This window comes from Phalacrocorax aristotelis, chromosome 4 (assembly GCF_949628215.1).
Source record: "Phalacrocorax aristotelis chromosome 4, bGulAri2.1, whole genome shotgun sequence".
Lineage (NCBI taxonomy): Eukaryota > Metazoa > Chordata > Aves > Suliformes > Phalacrocoracidae > Phalacrocorax > Phalacrocorax aristotelis.
Genome location: NC_134279.1, coordinates 33,784,390 through 33,800,146, shown reverse-complemented (window position 1 = coordinate 33,800,146; position 15,757 = coordinate 33,784,390). Strand labels below are relative to the sequence as shown.

Sequence of the window (15,757 nt, the reverse complement as noted above, 5' to 3'; positions counted from 1 at the left end):
GGCTCCGCTGCGGGAGCGCGCCGCTTCTGCTCTGACTCGCTCGCCCTCACACCTCGCGTTCCCTTGCTCTGTAGCCTGGACTGCGGTGGGCGTTGAGGAGAGTAAAACGAAGGCAAAAGGAGGAAGAAAGTGGGCTTTGGAGGCTTAGTGGCAAAAAGAAGCAGTTAATTCCTTCGTTGTTGGGCAGTGCTGATAAAAGGAGCACGTTTGCTAGCTGAAATCTCAAACAACAGGGAGGGAAAAACTTGTTTATCCATGCCCTGCCGGTTGGCAGATCTCCTTGTTTAGAGAGCGTTCAGCCTTGAGCGTTGCTTGTTGCAGGTACAGGATTTGCCTAACTAACTTTCCCAGAAAGGGTGCAGTTGCAGTTGTAGCTATGGCTTTAGAACATGTTTGTAGGTTGTGTGAAGAGACTGCGTATGTCATGATAGCTATTAAAAAGAAAGAAAAGGAAGGCAAAAGAAAAGCATCCTGTCATAATCTTGTATGCGGCATTATTATTTTACCAAACCACCTGGATTGTTTTTTCACCAAAGGATATATACTGGGTATGTCAGCTGAGCCTTATTATATCAGAGGGTGGATCTTCCACCCACAATAGATTTCCTCAAAATATTCCCCACAGTGTGAGGGAATATCTCTAGCTGTGCTGTGTATATCCTTCACTGTTTTGATAGTGAATTATTCCTAGAATGTCAGGCTTTGAGGATGTTGAGTTATACCTCCGCCCCCGTTTTTTTTTTTTATTATATATGGGGTGTCTCTGCAAATGACCAGCTTTGCTGCATTGCATCTGTTCTTATCTCTGAAACATGAGTGCCAAGCTGGCTGTGTTGTGATCTGTGAAGAACAGGAATAGGTGATGTGGTTGGGTACTGCAGCTCTTGTGCTTTTTGCAATTCAATTTTTAAAAGGGACTGGGGACTTTAATGCCCTAACTGATGCATCTAAAAACTACCTTCACTGAGGGCTTGTCCTCTGAAGGTAAAAATTCAGCTTTTTTTAAGGTGTACGAGCTGATTGCTAGGAATAATTAGTCACTGCTAAAATTTCAGATAAGTGAATATAAACCTTACCTATATTTATATATGTGTGTGTATGTGCAGACACTACTGCGTTAGTGCCTGCCCATGTGAGAAACTTTTTACATAATTGTTTTAGTATAAGGAGAGTATGCAGTAGAGGTAGTTTGCAGCATAACATGCGTTTCTACTTCCTCCACTAATGTCAAAGAAGAGTAACTGCTTTAACCAGACTGGAAATGGAGTGTGAAATTGTCATTTGAAGCCTTGTTGTGTTTCAGGACACAGCTCCTGCTTGAACACATGATGTATTAAGACCTGCAGCAGCTTTTCTGGAGGGAGAAAAAGCCAAACACTAAAACAGTTGTGGTTTTAAGTGTGCTATGTCTTCCAAATAAGTAAATTAAAAACGTGGCTCACCAGGCCACTGGAAAATATTTAGCTGTACCCATACATTCAAACAGAAAGTGTCTATGTTGATTTTTCACTCTCGAGAGGAGAATGCTGCTCTGTCCTCTTGGAATAGAGCTGCACAGGGATTTATCAGCAAAATGTTTGGAGGATGGGGGGTGGGATTCAATGGAGATAATTAAAAAAAAAATAACCAAAAATGTAGTTAAGATGAGATTTTCTAAAGGGTCTGGCATGCTTCATCATCTGCCTTAGGGATTGTTAAACTTCAGGGTGCTTCAGAAAATCTGGTTGCTAGCATGAATGAGGGTTGAACTCCTCTGAAATATCAGCCTAGTGTTCATATAAATTATTGGGAGTTTGAACTCTTCCTGTTTTGAATAGTTTTTCCTCCAGGTAAAGATGCTATCTCTTACCAATCATGTCACACCCCCCTGCCCATTGCAGCAACTTATTGTGTGGAATATGAACACGTGGAAAGTAATTAAAGTATTTTTAGCATTTTAAATGAAATTAGCACTAGGAAAGATGACTGTAGCCTACGGGGAGCAGACTGTTCAGGAACCCTTTCAGAAAGGTATCCCAGATTAGTATTTAGCTCATGCTGTACAGTGTCGTTTTAGTTCAAGTTGTATAGTGGTTAAATCTTTTCAGCTCAGAGGCAACATCCACTTCTACTGGTGGAGAATGGGATCTTTGGATCTTCAGGTTTGCTGCTATTGTGCTGCTCATTTCTTTATAAGAAGGTAATTCCCCAGGCTGAGAGAAATGGCAGTCCCAGATTTCTGCTGTTTCAGATGTCGATTTTGAAATGATTCCCTGCCTTAGTGTTGCCACTTTCAGGGTGTTGCTTGTGCTGGTTTTTTTTTTTTTTTTTTGAGCTGGAACATAAAGTTCACTATAAATATAGCAGTTGTGTCATTTAAAGCACATGCACGCACTTCAATTTTACTGTGTCCCACGGCATTCCTATACTTAGTGTAGGAAGTAGCGTAGTCAGCATAGGGGGTATCTTCCATTGGGCTTTTGTGCTGAGGGCAACCAAGTACAGAGTGTACACGATGACTGATTTAACAAGACAGAGCCTTGTAACCTCCTGCTTTTTCCTCTGGATGCTTTGGAGCTGGCCAGTGATTGGCACACGTGTAGATGTGAATGAACTGAATTATGCTATACAGGAGCAAGGGCTGTTGAGGTAAGTGGGATTCATAGCATGCTTTAAAGCACCTCCTAAGAGATCCTAGTAAGTGGCTTGTGGTAGGAAATTGCACCACTGATGTAGGACAACCGGAAAATCCAATCCTCTCCCTGCCCTGTCCAGCTCGGTCCTGCCTCAGTGGAAGGGACCACACCTGCCTGCGTGAGCACAGCTGACAGGCAAGGATAGCTGGGTAAGAGATGAACACCCGTTGCTTAGGGCTTGGATTAGGAAAGGCTTTATTGCTAATACCTAGCGCTTGAATTAGCACCAGCGTTTGGAAGCAAACTGAACGTGTGTGTTTCCTATCTGCTCAGAGTGGGAGAATGGATCTTGCTTCCTTGAGGAGTCTTTGGCACTTCAAGGGTTACCTTTTTCTTTTTGATCCTCTTCTGAGATAGTAAATGCTGCTGCTGTAAATTGCCTTAGTTTAAAACTCGGTATGGTGAGTCATAAGACTTGATGTCTTGGATCATTGGTTTTCTTATCTTCTTTCTTTTTTCCTTTACAAAAAAAAGCTTTAATCAGTTCCTGGCTCAAGCAGAAGAGTTTTCAACGTCGTATTAATATAGCATGTTTAACAAATAACCCAAATCTACTGAGATTAGGAGTGACATGGGAGTGTTAGTAAAATATTTCACATGCTTCTTCTGGAATGAGCGCTGTTTCCCTCCCCTCAGCTTTTATGCATTAGCATCCTGTTGTTATTATCAAGTTCAGGCTGAGAAGTTCCTTGGGCCTTTTATATTGCTATGTTTTTTCCCTTCCCATGTTACCTCACTCTCTGAAATCCCAGACTTTCACTGAGCACAGCACAAAAGATAACACCTGACTGCTGGCAAGTTGCATCAACGTTATCTGTCCATTGCTGTCCGGGCTAAGCTGTTTGTGTGCTGCTCCGTGTGATCTGCCGCTTCTGGGAAAACTATTGCTGCAGTTTGTGTGGGGGGGTGGGGTGTAGATGCACATATTTGGGTTGCATGAATGTGTTCAGCTGAGCGAAGTACTTCTTCATCTGGATTTATCAGAAATAACACAGTTCTGCGTTGGCCAGTATACCACAAATACTTATGTTGGTCTGTTCAGGACTAGTTTGACCACCTTTGAGAGTTTTTAAAAAGAATTTCTTTAAAGATTTCTTTAAATAGTGCTCCCAAATATGATACTATAACTCTAAAAGTTCAGGTTTGGACCTGTTAGTCTAAACATCATTACAGTTGGTTTGGAGAGTTGATTGATTTTTGGTTTTTGAAGCAGCGAGATTTTGCTGAAATAAAAGCTCAGGTCTGCTGGGTTTTAGAACACTTCTACTTCCTTACAGATGGAGATGGTCAGGGCATGAAGGTGTTGACTCAGTACCTGAGCTGAGCTGTCTCGATTCTTCTTTGTGTAATGGTGCAAATACCTTTTTACTGGCAGTCCACAAGCCTGGCAGACATGCAGGAAATGCCTTTTTTGGTTGTTTCCACCTCCTGCCCTGAGCAGCTTATCACTGTAGGATCACTTGTTGAGTACTTGCTTCATTCACACTCCTTCCTCTGTTTCCCTTGACCAGGAAGGATACATGACTTGCTGAAAAAAGAGAAAATGCTATGCTGGGGATACTCGGCTTTTGGACAACCTGGGATAGGTAGCAACCTCCAGGTCATTATTCCTGAACCACAGGTGTATGGATTCATTCACGACAGAAATGTCAAGGAGGTGGCATGTGGAGGAAACCACTCTGTGTTCCTGTTGGAAGATGGGGAAGTGTATACTTGTGGCTTGAACACTAAAGGCCAACTGGGGCATGACTGTGAAGGAAGCAAGCCAGGTAAGTCCACTACTTATATGCGCTTTAAACTGTCTTGAGGCTGGTGGGCTGAGAAGATTATAGAAGCTGCTTTGTGTTGATTGCTCTGGAGCAGCTAACAGAGCTGAAGATCATGTATAGTAACACAGTAATAATGCTGAATAATATTTGCTGGCTCTGGAAAGCTAAAGCTGATCAGCATGGGTGGGGAGACAAGTTGGCTCAGTTTGTCTGGGAAATGTGTCAAGTAAAGGTGAGCGCAGATGGTTTCAGAGCAGATTTTGTTGTTTGGCATTATGTATCCTTTTTATAAAAAGGAAGGGAGAGCCATGAGTCACACGTGTCTCCTGTTCTGTCTTTCCAGTTTCACTGCATCCTTATGCCTGCTTTTGTTCAGTTATTGTTGGGAACTTTGTCATTTACATCAAAGAAGAGATCTGTGGGTATAGTTGTGGAGAACAAACTTGGTTTTGGCCGAGAGGGCTTATTAATTTTGTTTTCCCTTCTTGGAAATCTCTTGCTGACTTGTGCCTTCACCCCTTCATGCTTTCTTAGTCTAGAAGAAGGTCATTGTAACCTGTGTTCCCCAGACTCAAAATGCATTTTCTTCATTGTGTTCCAGTGGGCAGAACCTGTGTGTGCAGAGCCACAGGCAGCTCATGCCTCTCCTTCCCAGGGTGAAGGAGTGGTTTAATTGTGTATTGTTATTTTTGAGAAACCCTGAAGCCTTTCTCATGGACTTTCTTTCAAGTGTTGGCCTTCCAGTTCACCTTCTATTAACTTCTTTGTTTTGGCATGTGGTAAAGATACAGGTATTTCTGTTTGCATAATATAATAAAAATCCCTCTGTGGGTAATTAAAGCAATAAGACATTATCTTTCCTCAAACTGCAGGTTACCCTCTGTAGGGCTTGAGGCTTCTGTAGGATACCCGATTATTGCACAATAGAGATGAGATGTGTACACAGATAGCTACAGATCCCCATGCAGTGTGTGCAAATTTGGCCTGACTGATTCCACTGCTCCTTTTTTTTTTTTTCTGTCAGTGTGCCTCTTTTTCTCTCAAAATGGGGTGGTAGATGCTGGATGTCTGTGGTGCTAGATTAGAGGAGTTGACCTTGAATCTGGCCTCTCTTGCTTTTCCTACAAGTGGTTTCCAGACTATTATTGAAAGAGGTTGGGATTATCAGGAGAGCTAAAGTCCTCTTTGTGCACAACCACTGTTGATCTTCTCAGGACTTGTGAATTTAGGCCCTGCAATAAATGAGATGCTTAGTAAAAGGAAACCAAGCCTGGTGAATATTCCACCAAACCTGATGAGTATACTTCATCCGGTAAATCACGTAACTAGCTGCAAGACTCTAGTGCAGAGGCCCCAGAAATTCAGTGCTGTTCTGAGTGCTGTAAACATGCATACTCTGAGAAGCATCTTTGGGCTAGCCTGCCACTTACCCATAAAATAAAGCAAACATAAGATGATAATGAAAACGAAGGCTTCACAGTGAGTAGAAGATCAGAGTTGGAAATGGATCTCATGAATCCTGAGTGCTTTGTGTAGACCTCTAGCAACTAGGTAATCCTGCCTTCAGCTAGGGCTGTAGAAGAGGGGCAGTCTGAGATTTGGAAATAGAAATAAAAAGTTTTTTGGGTTTGATCTCAAGTGCCACCCTCCACCCATTAAATTAAGGGACTGTCACTAAGATGACACACCTGCAGGTTTTGCTGATTTTGAAAAAGGTTCTGCACTGCTGCTCTGAGGAGCCTGTGACCATCCAGTGTTTCTCTCCTGACACAGCACTACCAGCTGTGCCTGCAATGGGGTTTCTGCTGACTGGGGCAGGTGGGAGGGATGTTCTGTAAAGCAAGGAACATCTTCCTTTTAGCTCATGGTGAACAGTCATAGCAGTCTTTAACAAAAATAAATTGGGGGAGAGTCCTGTCCTACGCACTGCATTGTGTGGGTCTGCTTTGGTGTGTGGCAATGGGAACTTAATTTCTTAGTTCTCCTTTGCAAATAGGAACAAGAAAAATCAAGGCCCCCTCTTTCATCCCTGCCTCCCCTGCATGGGATAAAGACCACCTTACACCTCTTGTAGAGAAAGGCATGTCAGAGATCATTGTTCTTATTGTCCATTAGCCATGGACCTATGAATGAAGCCGTGTCTAATAGTGAAATGAATATGTATGTGTGGGGCATAGGGTCCTGAGCTGACGAAGCAGAAAGAGAGAAGACTGTCAGGAGGTGTCTGAGGTAGAGGACAGGAGAAATGCCTGGAAGTGGGACTCTTGCAGCTGCATCTCTCTAGGCTCTGCCAGACCAGGGCAGTGTGGGCTGGGCCTCTTGGTTTTGCTGCCTCATGGCTTGATTCTGCCTAGCCTGTGAGGGCAGCTAGAAGTAGCTGACCTGCCCAGGTCTGGAAGCGAGCTGCATCTTCTGCTGTGGGAGGCTATGACACTACTGATTGTCCCTTCCAGGCAGCCCCTGGAGACCCCCCTCTGGACTTCAGAAATGCTTACCATGGCCTACGGAATGGCTTTGTTGTGTTTTGAGAGTAATATAAAGACATGAAAATATGCAGGGAGTCTTGAACCTTTTGAAGGCTAGATGACTTCAGAGAGGTGGAGTGATCTTCCTGCTGCCCAGGTCTGTGCTTGTAAGAGGAAACTCCCTTTTATCTTTCACACTTTGTGTGTGTGCCAGCATGCTAAAAGCCTCAATTAGTGTTTTCAGAATATATGATCATGTTGCTTAATCAGAGATTATTATTTCCCAGGGTGATGTCTGCTTGTGAATAAAATTCCAGGACTTTACAGTGCACTGAACATGCATCTAACCCTGTTCGCCTTGCAAAGCTTCCAGGTTTTACTAACGACTTCCAGTGGGAGAAGAGTCGCTACATTTGCAGCGAGTGCTTTTGAAGACTTTGCCTCCCTTTCTTCACTTACTACGTATTCAAAATAATTATTTTTTTCTCTTGTTCTGCTGCCCATTTACATGTATCTATAGTAGGAGGATTCAATTTTGCTTTTCATTCATGCTGCTCTCAAAAATGTCCAACAGTGGCACAGAATTGTTTCAGCAACTTCTCTTAGAGGAGTCCTTTAGAGGGCACCTTTTGAAATTAAAGAAACTTGTTAATTAAAAAGCTGTGTTTACTGTCACATCAGTTGAGCTTGTGGATGTAATACACATTAGTATAGCAGCTGGCAAAGTGATTCTTGTGCTTCTCTGCTACAGGGAACAGAAATTACGGGGGGAGTGCATGCCACTGAAAGAGTATGAGTCAATAGAGGTTTGTTTTCTAGAAATGCCCTTTCCTTGGCTTCTACGTTGTGGTGGTAAAAATTAAATATTTAAGATATTTAAAAAGTTTGTCCTAAGTAAAAGAAGGTTCCTTTCGACTAAAAGCTAACAGCCTGTGATTGTTTCCAACTCCCTACTTCTGAGCTAGGTAAATACTGGGTTTGCCACTCCTGTGAGCTCCACTAAGAGCCATCTCTCAACTTTGTCATGCTATGTATTGTTTAATTCCTCCTCTGAATCATGGTGGTTAGCAAGCTACTTTAGGAGCCTTTGAGGAGATACCCAGCTTTGCTAATACTGAAATGATTGTTTTTCTTCACCTTCCCCACCCTCACCAGTCTATAGTTTGTATCTCTGCAATGACTTGGCAGGGATGCAGAGAGGGAGATGCTGTCCCAGTGTTCTCTCACTATGACCATAGTTAAAGCTTCTGCCTGACCTGTCCTAATTTTTACTTGTGTTGTTACACACTTGGAGTCCCCAGAGTCTCTGACAATGCCTTAAGAGAAGCAATTTGGCAATCTTAATTCTGAAGTATTGAGCCACTGTTCTGCAAAATCGGTCTGAGTTTGCATTAATTTCCTGAGTGTCATCAGCTGTTAACATATATTATGTCGCTACTGAGAAGTATTAGTTTTGTCCTGCAGTAGTTTTAGGAAACAAGGAATTTATTATCCATGTCAGACTTGAAGAAGAATTAATCCAAGTGATATTACAGGGCTGAAGAAGTGGAAATTTAGATATATTTATGATGTCTTGACTCTATGTGATGATTCTTACATAAGTGTGTTTTATCTGAATGTGCATATGTATGTTAGGGGACAAAAGACAGGCCCAGGTACCTGAGGTAAAAGGCTCTTTTTGGATTTGGCTGAATTATAGAGGAGTGTGAAATAACTGGCTGGTTGTTAGCCATTTGTAAATCTTTAAAAACATTCATGAGTCTGAGATGTGGAACTTCTTTTCTGGTCTCGAGACTGGTTCTCTGCAAGTCATTTGGACTTCATTTGACTTCTGCTAGTGAGAAAACCTGTACTTTAGTAATTAGGGTCTCAAGAGTTACAGGAAAATGTCTGGTGCCAAATTTGCCTTGAATCTTTCCTCTGGTAACATACAGCAGCCAAAACCACGTTCCTTTACCAAGTTTCCTGTCTGGATGCAAATGTGCAGGGTAGCATTGCTTCTGTGAGCATTGTGGAACCTATCTGCTCATAGCTGCAGGGCTAGAGGTATCATCATTACCTTCAATCTCTTTCAAAAAGCAGGAAAAGACCCCACCAAAACAAACAAACAAACAAAACCCCTACATGATCCAGATTTCCTGTATTTCTCTGAACTCGGTGGCCTTTTTTAAAACATAAATCTACTTGTCCTGAACTTCAGCACAGGGTTACAGTGACCAGACACCTTGGTGCTCACTGTGGCATGCCTGTTAATCATAAATCCTGTAACAGCTGAGAATTCAGATGTGCGACCTGCTTGGAAGGACAGTCTGTATGGATCTTCCTCTTTTAGCCTCTTCCTGGTGGGTGAGAAGTCAGCCAGGAGGCCCTGGTTGCTGAGGAGGAGGAGAGGTGGCAGGGCTTGTGTGTGTTGGAAGCAGCCGTGGAAGTGAGCAGGGTGCAGACAAGAGGTATGGCCGCTGCATTGAATAGGGAAGGTTGAGAGCTGCTCACAGGTGGGATGACAGTGACAGGAGAACGACTAGTTCCTCCTGCCTTCTTCATCTTTGCATGAGGAGTGAAACAAGAAGAAAAAGCTTACACACCAGTAACTCCACGGGGTTCCACTAAGCAGCCTTACCACAGAGGATCTGAGACAGTTTTGTCCCCCTGTTTGGGCATGGAGCTGAGGCTCAGCACACAGCTATTGCAACCCTTGCCAAGTGTTGGAGAGTCTGGGAGAGTCCTGCTTCTCATTCATTACATTTTGTCTACACCCCCAAAGCAAAGCTGCATGCTGTAAAAGATGTAGTAGAGGCACGGCCGCCTTGCTTGTACGTGTTGGTCCTGCCAAAGCCTGGGAGGACGTGCCTGGAAGCATGCTGAGGGATCTGTGGGGAGGGATGGAGCTGTCTGGGGGACAGCAGCCCTTGTGGAGTCAGGCCTTCAGTGCTGGCCTGCAGCAGTTGACTTTAAACCAGAAAAATAATAAAGGAAGGACTAGGATACAGTTTTATGTTTCAGCACCTATTTTAAATGTTATTTATAAAAAGAATCAGATTATTAAACTGGCCACCCCTTGCAGAGTCGGGTATGTTAATTTGTACTCATCCCTTTCCCTGCTTTGATTGTTCACAGGATCTGACCAAGCTATTTAAGGTTATTATGCCTTCATTAGTGACTGCAGCAACATCCAGCAACATGAACTTGAGTTACTGTGTGTTCATCTCAGCTGAATTGGTGCAATCTGGGCTTTGGGATCATTTTACGTTTCAAAATTAGAAGGCTGGATTTAAAAATTACTTCATTGAGAAACAATTTGTATGTGGTTGAATAAGAAACAAAATCAAATGAAGTGCTTTCCCCTTAGATATATCTTAAATATCCATGCATTGTGTTGAATTGTTTGGTTGAGGGCTCAGAAGATGACAGATATTTATAGCAGGCTGTTTTAAAATTTGTGTTGCCAGGATCATGAGAACTGACTTCTACTGATACTCTCTGAGACTGCAGGACTGGGAGAGCCTAAACTGAGGAGCAAGAAGGCACTTTAGGAGAGCCTTAACCAGCAGAAATCCAGTTTCTTGTCAGTGAAAAAACATAGTCTGAGCCTGAAATGGCTGTAATGTGTTCTCGGATGTAACCCTGAGGTGCTGTCTCTAAAAATACATGTATTATTACAATGACCAGATTTATATCTTGATTTCACTTTTGGGGGAGGTGGAAACAAGAGCGAAACCAGGGAAGCAAGATTCTGTGTTTGGTGTGGTGCTTCTTCTTTTTAGAATCAGTACAGCCTATTTTACTGAGGACATGAGGGACCGTTTTAATGTCTCTTATTTCAAAAGGTGGAGCTGCAATAGGAATGGCCAGCTTTGCTCTGTAATTGGGATTTGTAGGGCTGTTGTACCTACCTTGGTCATCTTTGTTATTGTTGTTCATGTGTACTATTTAGAGGCTTTCTGAAAGTGCAACAGAAATAAACCTGTCTGCACACCTGCCTGGGAAGGAGTGTGAAACCCTGGCGTTGGCATGGTGTGTGGCACTAATGACTAACCCCTTTCCTGCAACCATGCTCAAGCTGAAAGATGGGCTCAGGATAAAATGGGTGGGTAGCTGTGTGTGGTGAGGGGAAGGGAAAGGGCAGGAAAGAAGCTGGAGGTGATAAAAGCAAGTTTTCTGAATGCCCCAACGTTTTTGTACTCATAATTGTCCATGCTGGACAAAAGTGAGACTTGAAGCTGAATGCATTAGTAGGGCTGAGAGTCCCAGCTTCTAGGAGAGGCTTCAGTAGTTTGGTGGCTGATGCTGGAAGTTCATTGTTCTTGTCTTTAAGACATGTTGTATGACAAACCACAGATGATGATAGGCAGTTATTGGGCAGCTTTTCTACAGGTGGTGGGGGGTGTCTATGAATAGACATCTGAAACAAGAAATCTCTTCCTACCAACTCCAGAACTCTGTTCTTGCTCCCAATAAAGCAGCCCAGGTGCCTTTCCTCAGTATGGATGTTTTTAGGTTTTTTTATTTGCCTTAATATCCTATGTTTCCTTTGCATGAAAACATGCAGGTATGTGTTTTGAAGTAACAGAGCCTGAGTTTGATAAAGGTTAAGGTAAAGCATTCTGTATGATTTAATCTTGAAGGCTCACAGGAGTGTGTAGTCTTCAGGATGAAAAGGGGTTGGTTTGTTCTTCAGTGTGTAACTATTCTATGGAAAGACTGAGTTTGGTTCTGGCTCAGGGTGTATGCTTGTTGCTTGCTCTGTCTATAGTCATCAAATCTTCCAGCAGATGCATAACTAGGTCTGTGATGATTTTAAGTTTGATTCAGTCAACATTAAACAGCATGGTACTCCTCCTTAAGCTATGTTGGAAAGAATTATTTATCTCAAAGATCTTAGTGAAATTTCTCATATATATAATATATTTTTGACACGTAAGGCTGCTAGCAGAAAACAGCTGTTCCTACAGCAGAGCTGTGAAGAAATGCTCACTCTCTTAACACCTGACTTGCCTTTTAAACAGCTGCCTGCCTATATAAACTCACCAAAAAGGAATGTACAGATGCTCATATCCCCTTTTCTCATAATGCCCTTCAAATATTACGGTAGAGAAAATAAAGATTTACAAAAGTTATTTATTAAATCGAATCACATTGATTACCTCCCTTTCCCATTCACCATGCTTCTTTACAGTAATGTATTTTCAAGCAGTATTTGCGAACATGATGGGGATGTCCTTGAAAGCAAGGGCAAGGGTGCTGTACTGAGTCTGCACTGTGTAGGTGTGGCTTTTCAGGAACATGTGGTTTTGTCCTGCTCCCATGCAGACCACTGCAGGATTGAAATAGATGGGAACAGAGAGAGGAGCACATGCAGTGTGCTTTTGAAAATTGCATGCTACTTTCATCAAAGCCTAGGGCTGCCACAAATGAGACTCTGCCAAGTGCAGCTACTTCGAAAGTGTAGCTTCCCTTCTACAAGAAAATATAGAATGCCCATGTGAAGGCTAAATGCTTCCTGTTGCACAAAACTGCTCCAATAATGTGAAAAGATGGCAAAATAGCACCTGTCCAGAGGCAAAAAGTGGATCAAAGCCCTTGTGGCTTGCTTACAGTGTGTATGTATACAGTGATGCTCTCTGTCTTGGAGGTGTTTCACTCTGAGCCCTCTGCTCAGACTTGATCACCTGCTGTGGAGGGACACTTGTACAGCAGTGGTCTGCAGGACTGAGCACAGCAGATGGATAATAGTAAACTGTTATCTTACCTTCTGGGGCACTGATTCGCTGCCTGAAGCAACAGACTGAGCCCCAAGGACAGGTGGTAGATGTTCCTGGGTCTTTGAGCCTTAAATCTGTTGTGGTTTGCCAGCATGTATGCTGGAAGGGGCTGTGTTAAGGCAGCCGGGAAGGAAGCGGTGCTGTGTTTGGGGAAGCACTGCAGGGAAATAAAAACCAGATCTCTCTTCCTTGCAGTGCCAGGAGGTGAAAGTGCTGGTTTTTAAGCAGAGTTGTTGATTTTATGCTAGTTCCCTTTTATTTTGCATTTATAAGGTTGGCTCAATAGTTGCTAAAGGACTATGTTAACTCCTCCGTGTGGCTATGACGGACTGTAGTGAAGGGCTTATTCTTCCTTTTCCCTGGTCTGCTGTCCCTGCTTACTGCCATCAACATTTGTCATAGCTCTCAAGATTGCTGTGGCTTTGCTTGGGATTTGTTAGGCAGAAATAACAGCTTTGCACTGTGTACTACCAGCACATCAAATCCAGTACCTAAGCATCAGTCTCCATTATTCCTCCATCCACCTCTGATGTCCATCCTCAGCATGTCACCCTGAGGTCTAGCACATTCTTCCCACACTGGAGTTACTGCCCTGGAGCTGTGGCATTTGCGGGGTGCGCGTGGTGGACCTTGGGGGTTTCTCAGCAGTCACAGCCCAGCTACAGCTTCTGTCCTGTCAGTGGCCAGCAAGCCTGGCCAAGTGACCACCTGTAGAGCTCTCTGCAGCAACCTGAAAAGGAAAACAGGCCCTCTCTGGGTTTCCTGAACATGCATTTTTTTCCTGTTTCTTTCACAAGTCTTGGTGCTTTCCCTCTTTTGAAAGAGCTGCCCTTACTTGTTTATCTCCAGGGTCTGAAGGTGGATTCTTCCCTCTGCCAGCTGATGCTTGTCAGACTGAAGCCTTCTTTGCCTGCTCAGCCCTTTCCAAGAGCCTTCTCCGGCTGGCTGTGCCAGTGCCAGTCTGCCTATAGCTCCTCAGAGAGGTGCTCAGGGAGGCGATGTCCCTTAGACAAAAGGCAGTGATGTGGGGAAGTAAAAAGGCTTTCTGTGGCTACGTCTGAGGAGGGGGTTTGCTTTCCCAGGGCACGTGTCTGCTTTCACAGTTGTGAGAGGAGCTGGCCAAGCCGATGCGAAGTGGCACCCTGGGGTGTCATGGTGGCCTCTCACTTCTTGCTCTTGGATTCCTGCCTTGACATGACCACAGGCAGCTTTATAAAGTACTAATAACTAAACCAGCCTCTCTGATTTAAGCCTGTAAGTAGCCATGCTAAATAAATTACTGAGCAGTACTGTACATGTTGTGCAGGGCAGCAGTCATCTCTAAGTATCATTGGTGTCTGTGGATGAAAGAGGACTGCAGAATTGTTGTCTTGGTTACTTGGAGCTTCTCAGCCTTGACCTATTGACAGTGTTCCAACTGCTGCAACCAGCAGTGTTCCTGGGAATGTCACCTGCTTTGGTCTGGCCTCTGTCCTTTACTGTCTTCTCCCCGCTCTTTTCTGTTCACTGAGTCTACTCTATGTTTACATCTCCTCCTTTGTAACCAAATTATCAGAGCCGTATCAGCTTCAGTGCTGCTGCTATTGGTGTCTAATCAGGCTGCTCTTGGTACTGCTCTGCTTTCTGCTCCAAGTGTAGGAGCAGTTCACAAAGTTCATGAAAGGAACACCTCAAGATTTGTGAGTTGGACTTGTAAAATCCAGCCTCTTCGATGGATATAGTGAACTTCGGTGTCGAAAGTTGGAGGAGGTTACATGCTGATATAAACATTTGCTTGCTGCATACTTCAAAGCTTTTGCCCCATACTAAGAGAAGTTTGAGCTGGCAGAAAGTGAGGGTAGCTGTCACCTGTACAGCAGGATGTGGTCTCCCCATGGGGTTTGCTCTCATAGTCTTGTGCTGTGCAGGCGTAGAGTACAATGTTTCCCACACCCTTGCATGCAGTGGTCTCACAAAGTCTGAATGCAAGACTTGACAAGCATGTAATGTTTTCTCAGAGAGGCTTGGCAAGGAGGAGGAAGGTAGCAGTGGTGAAATTGTGGGGCTGATGTTGGGCAGGGCGGTTCCAGCTGCCTACGTGTTGTACATGTCATACGCCTGGCCATGCCAGACACTGTCTGCAGTCATGAAGGTGTATTCCTGAAACCATCCTTCAGCCCTTGCTTCCTCCCTGTGAGCCTTCTAGTGTAACTGCTGACAAACCGCAGCCTGCGGAGGTGGTGAGAGGAGTAGCTTTAGCTGGCTGAGTTAGACAATGTTTTCAAAAGCACCTGATAGCTTTGGAAATCTGTATCTTGCTTAAGTGGTTTATAAAGTCTGATTTCTCCTTCCCAGGCCCAGACTCCAGGTGTTGTCTGTGGTAGCTGTAGGTGCAAGATGCCTAGGTGGTCAGAGATCAAAGCGTGCAGAGGGAATTCAGAGGCTCATTCTTGAGGGCTTTAAAGGAGAGAGGAAGAGGCAAAAAGGCCCTGACAAACAGCATGACCATTATCGGTTTCCAAGTGGCAGAATCACACTTCCACTGGGGATGATATTTCCTGGAAAAGTTGGTGAGGGTACTTGTGCTGCTAATACTGGCAAAAGCATTCAGTAGCCAAGATGTTGTTGACGTTATGCTGACAAAATAAGAACCTTCATAAGGGGAGAGAGAAATCTTGTGTATACTTCCCTTAGTGCATGTTGGATTGCAAGCATTTCAGTTGCTGCACTTTTACCTTCTTTCCAGTTTCTTTAAAACACTTAGACATGTTTTAATGCGCAGCTGACTTTAAGACTGAAATAATGAAGTTCATCTCTGCCTAGAAACATAGCCAGGATGTCCATATGCAGAAATATCTCTGGGATGTGCTGGTGGAGATGGAGGGTCAGCAGTTAGCTACTTAATGTATAAAAGTCTTGTCAGGGAGTTTGATCCACTGTTTACTTGCTTTTTATAGTGGGAAGCGCTGGTGAATGATAAGTATGGGCCATAATGTGTGTTTCTAATTTTCTTGTAGTACCTGTTGAAGGAGTAGCAGGTGTTTCATAGAGTTTTTGGCTGTGGGATCAGGCTTCTATAAGTGCTAATGCTGTTATTAAACCATCTA

At 43.7% G+C, this 15,757-nt stretch overlaps 1 protein-coding gene across 6 annotated transcripts in view; it reads left to right on the top strand.

Annotated features, from left to right (window-relative positions):
* Positions 1 to 15,757, top strand: part of HERC3 (HECT and RLD domain containing E3 ubiquitin protein ligase 3) — a 52,648-nt gene that overhangs the window by 685 nt on the left and 36,206 nt on the right. For all 6 annotated transcript variants that reach the window (XM_075090852.1, XM_075090853.1, XR_012660287.1 and 3 more), the window contains one exon: positions 4,187 to 4,444. In XM_075090852.1, the coding sequence (XP_074946953.1) occupies positions 4,219 to 4,444 (226 nt within the window). In that variant the 5' untranslated portion in view covers positions 4,187 to 4,218. Of the gene's footprint in view, positions 1 to 4,186; positions 4,445 to 15,757 lie in introns of those variants that run through there.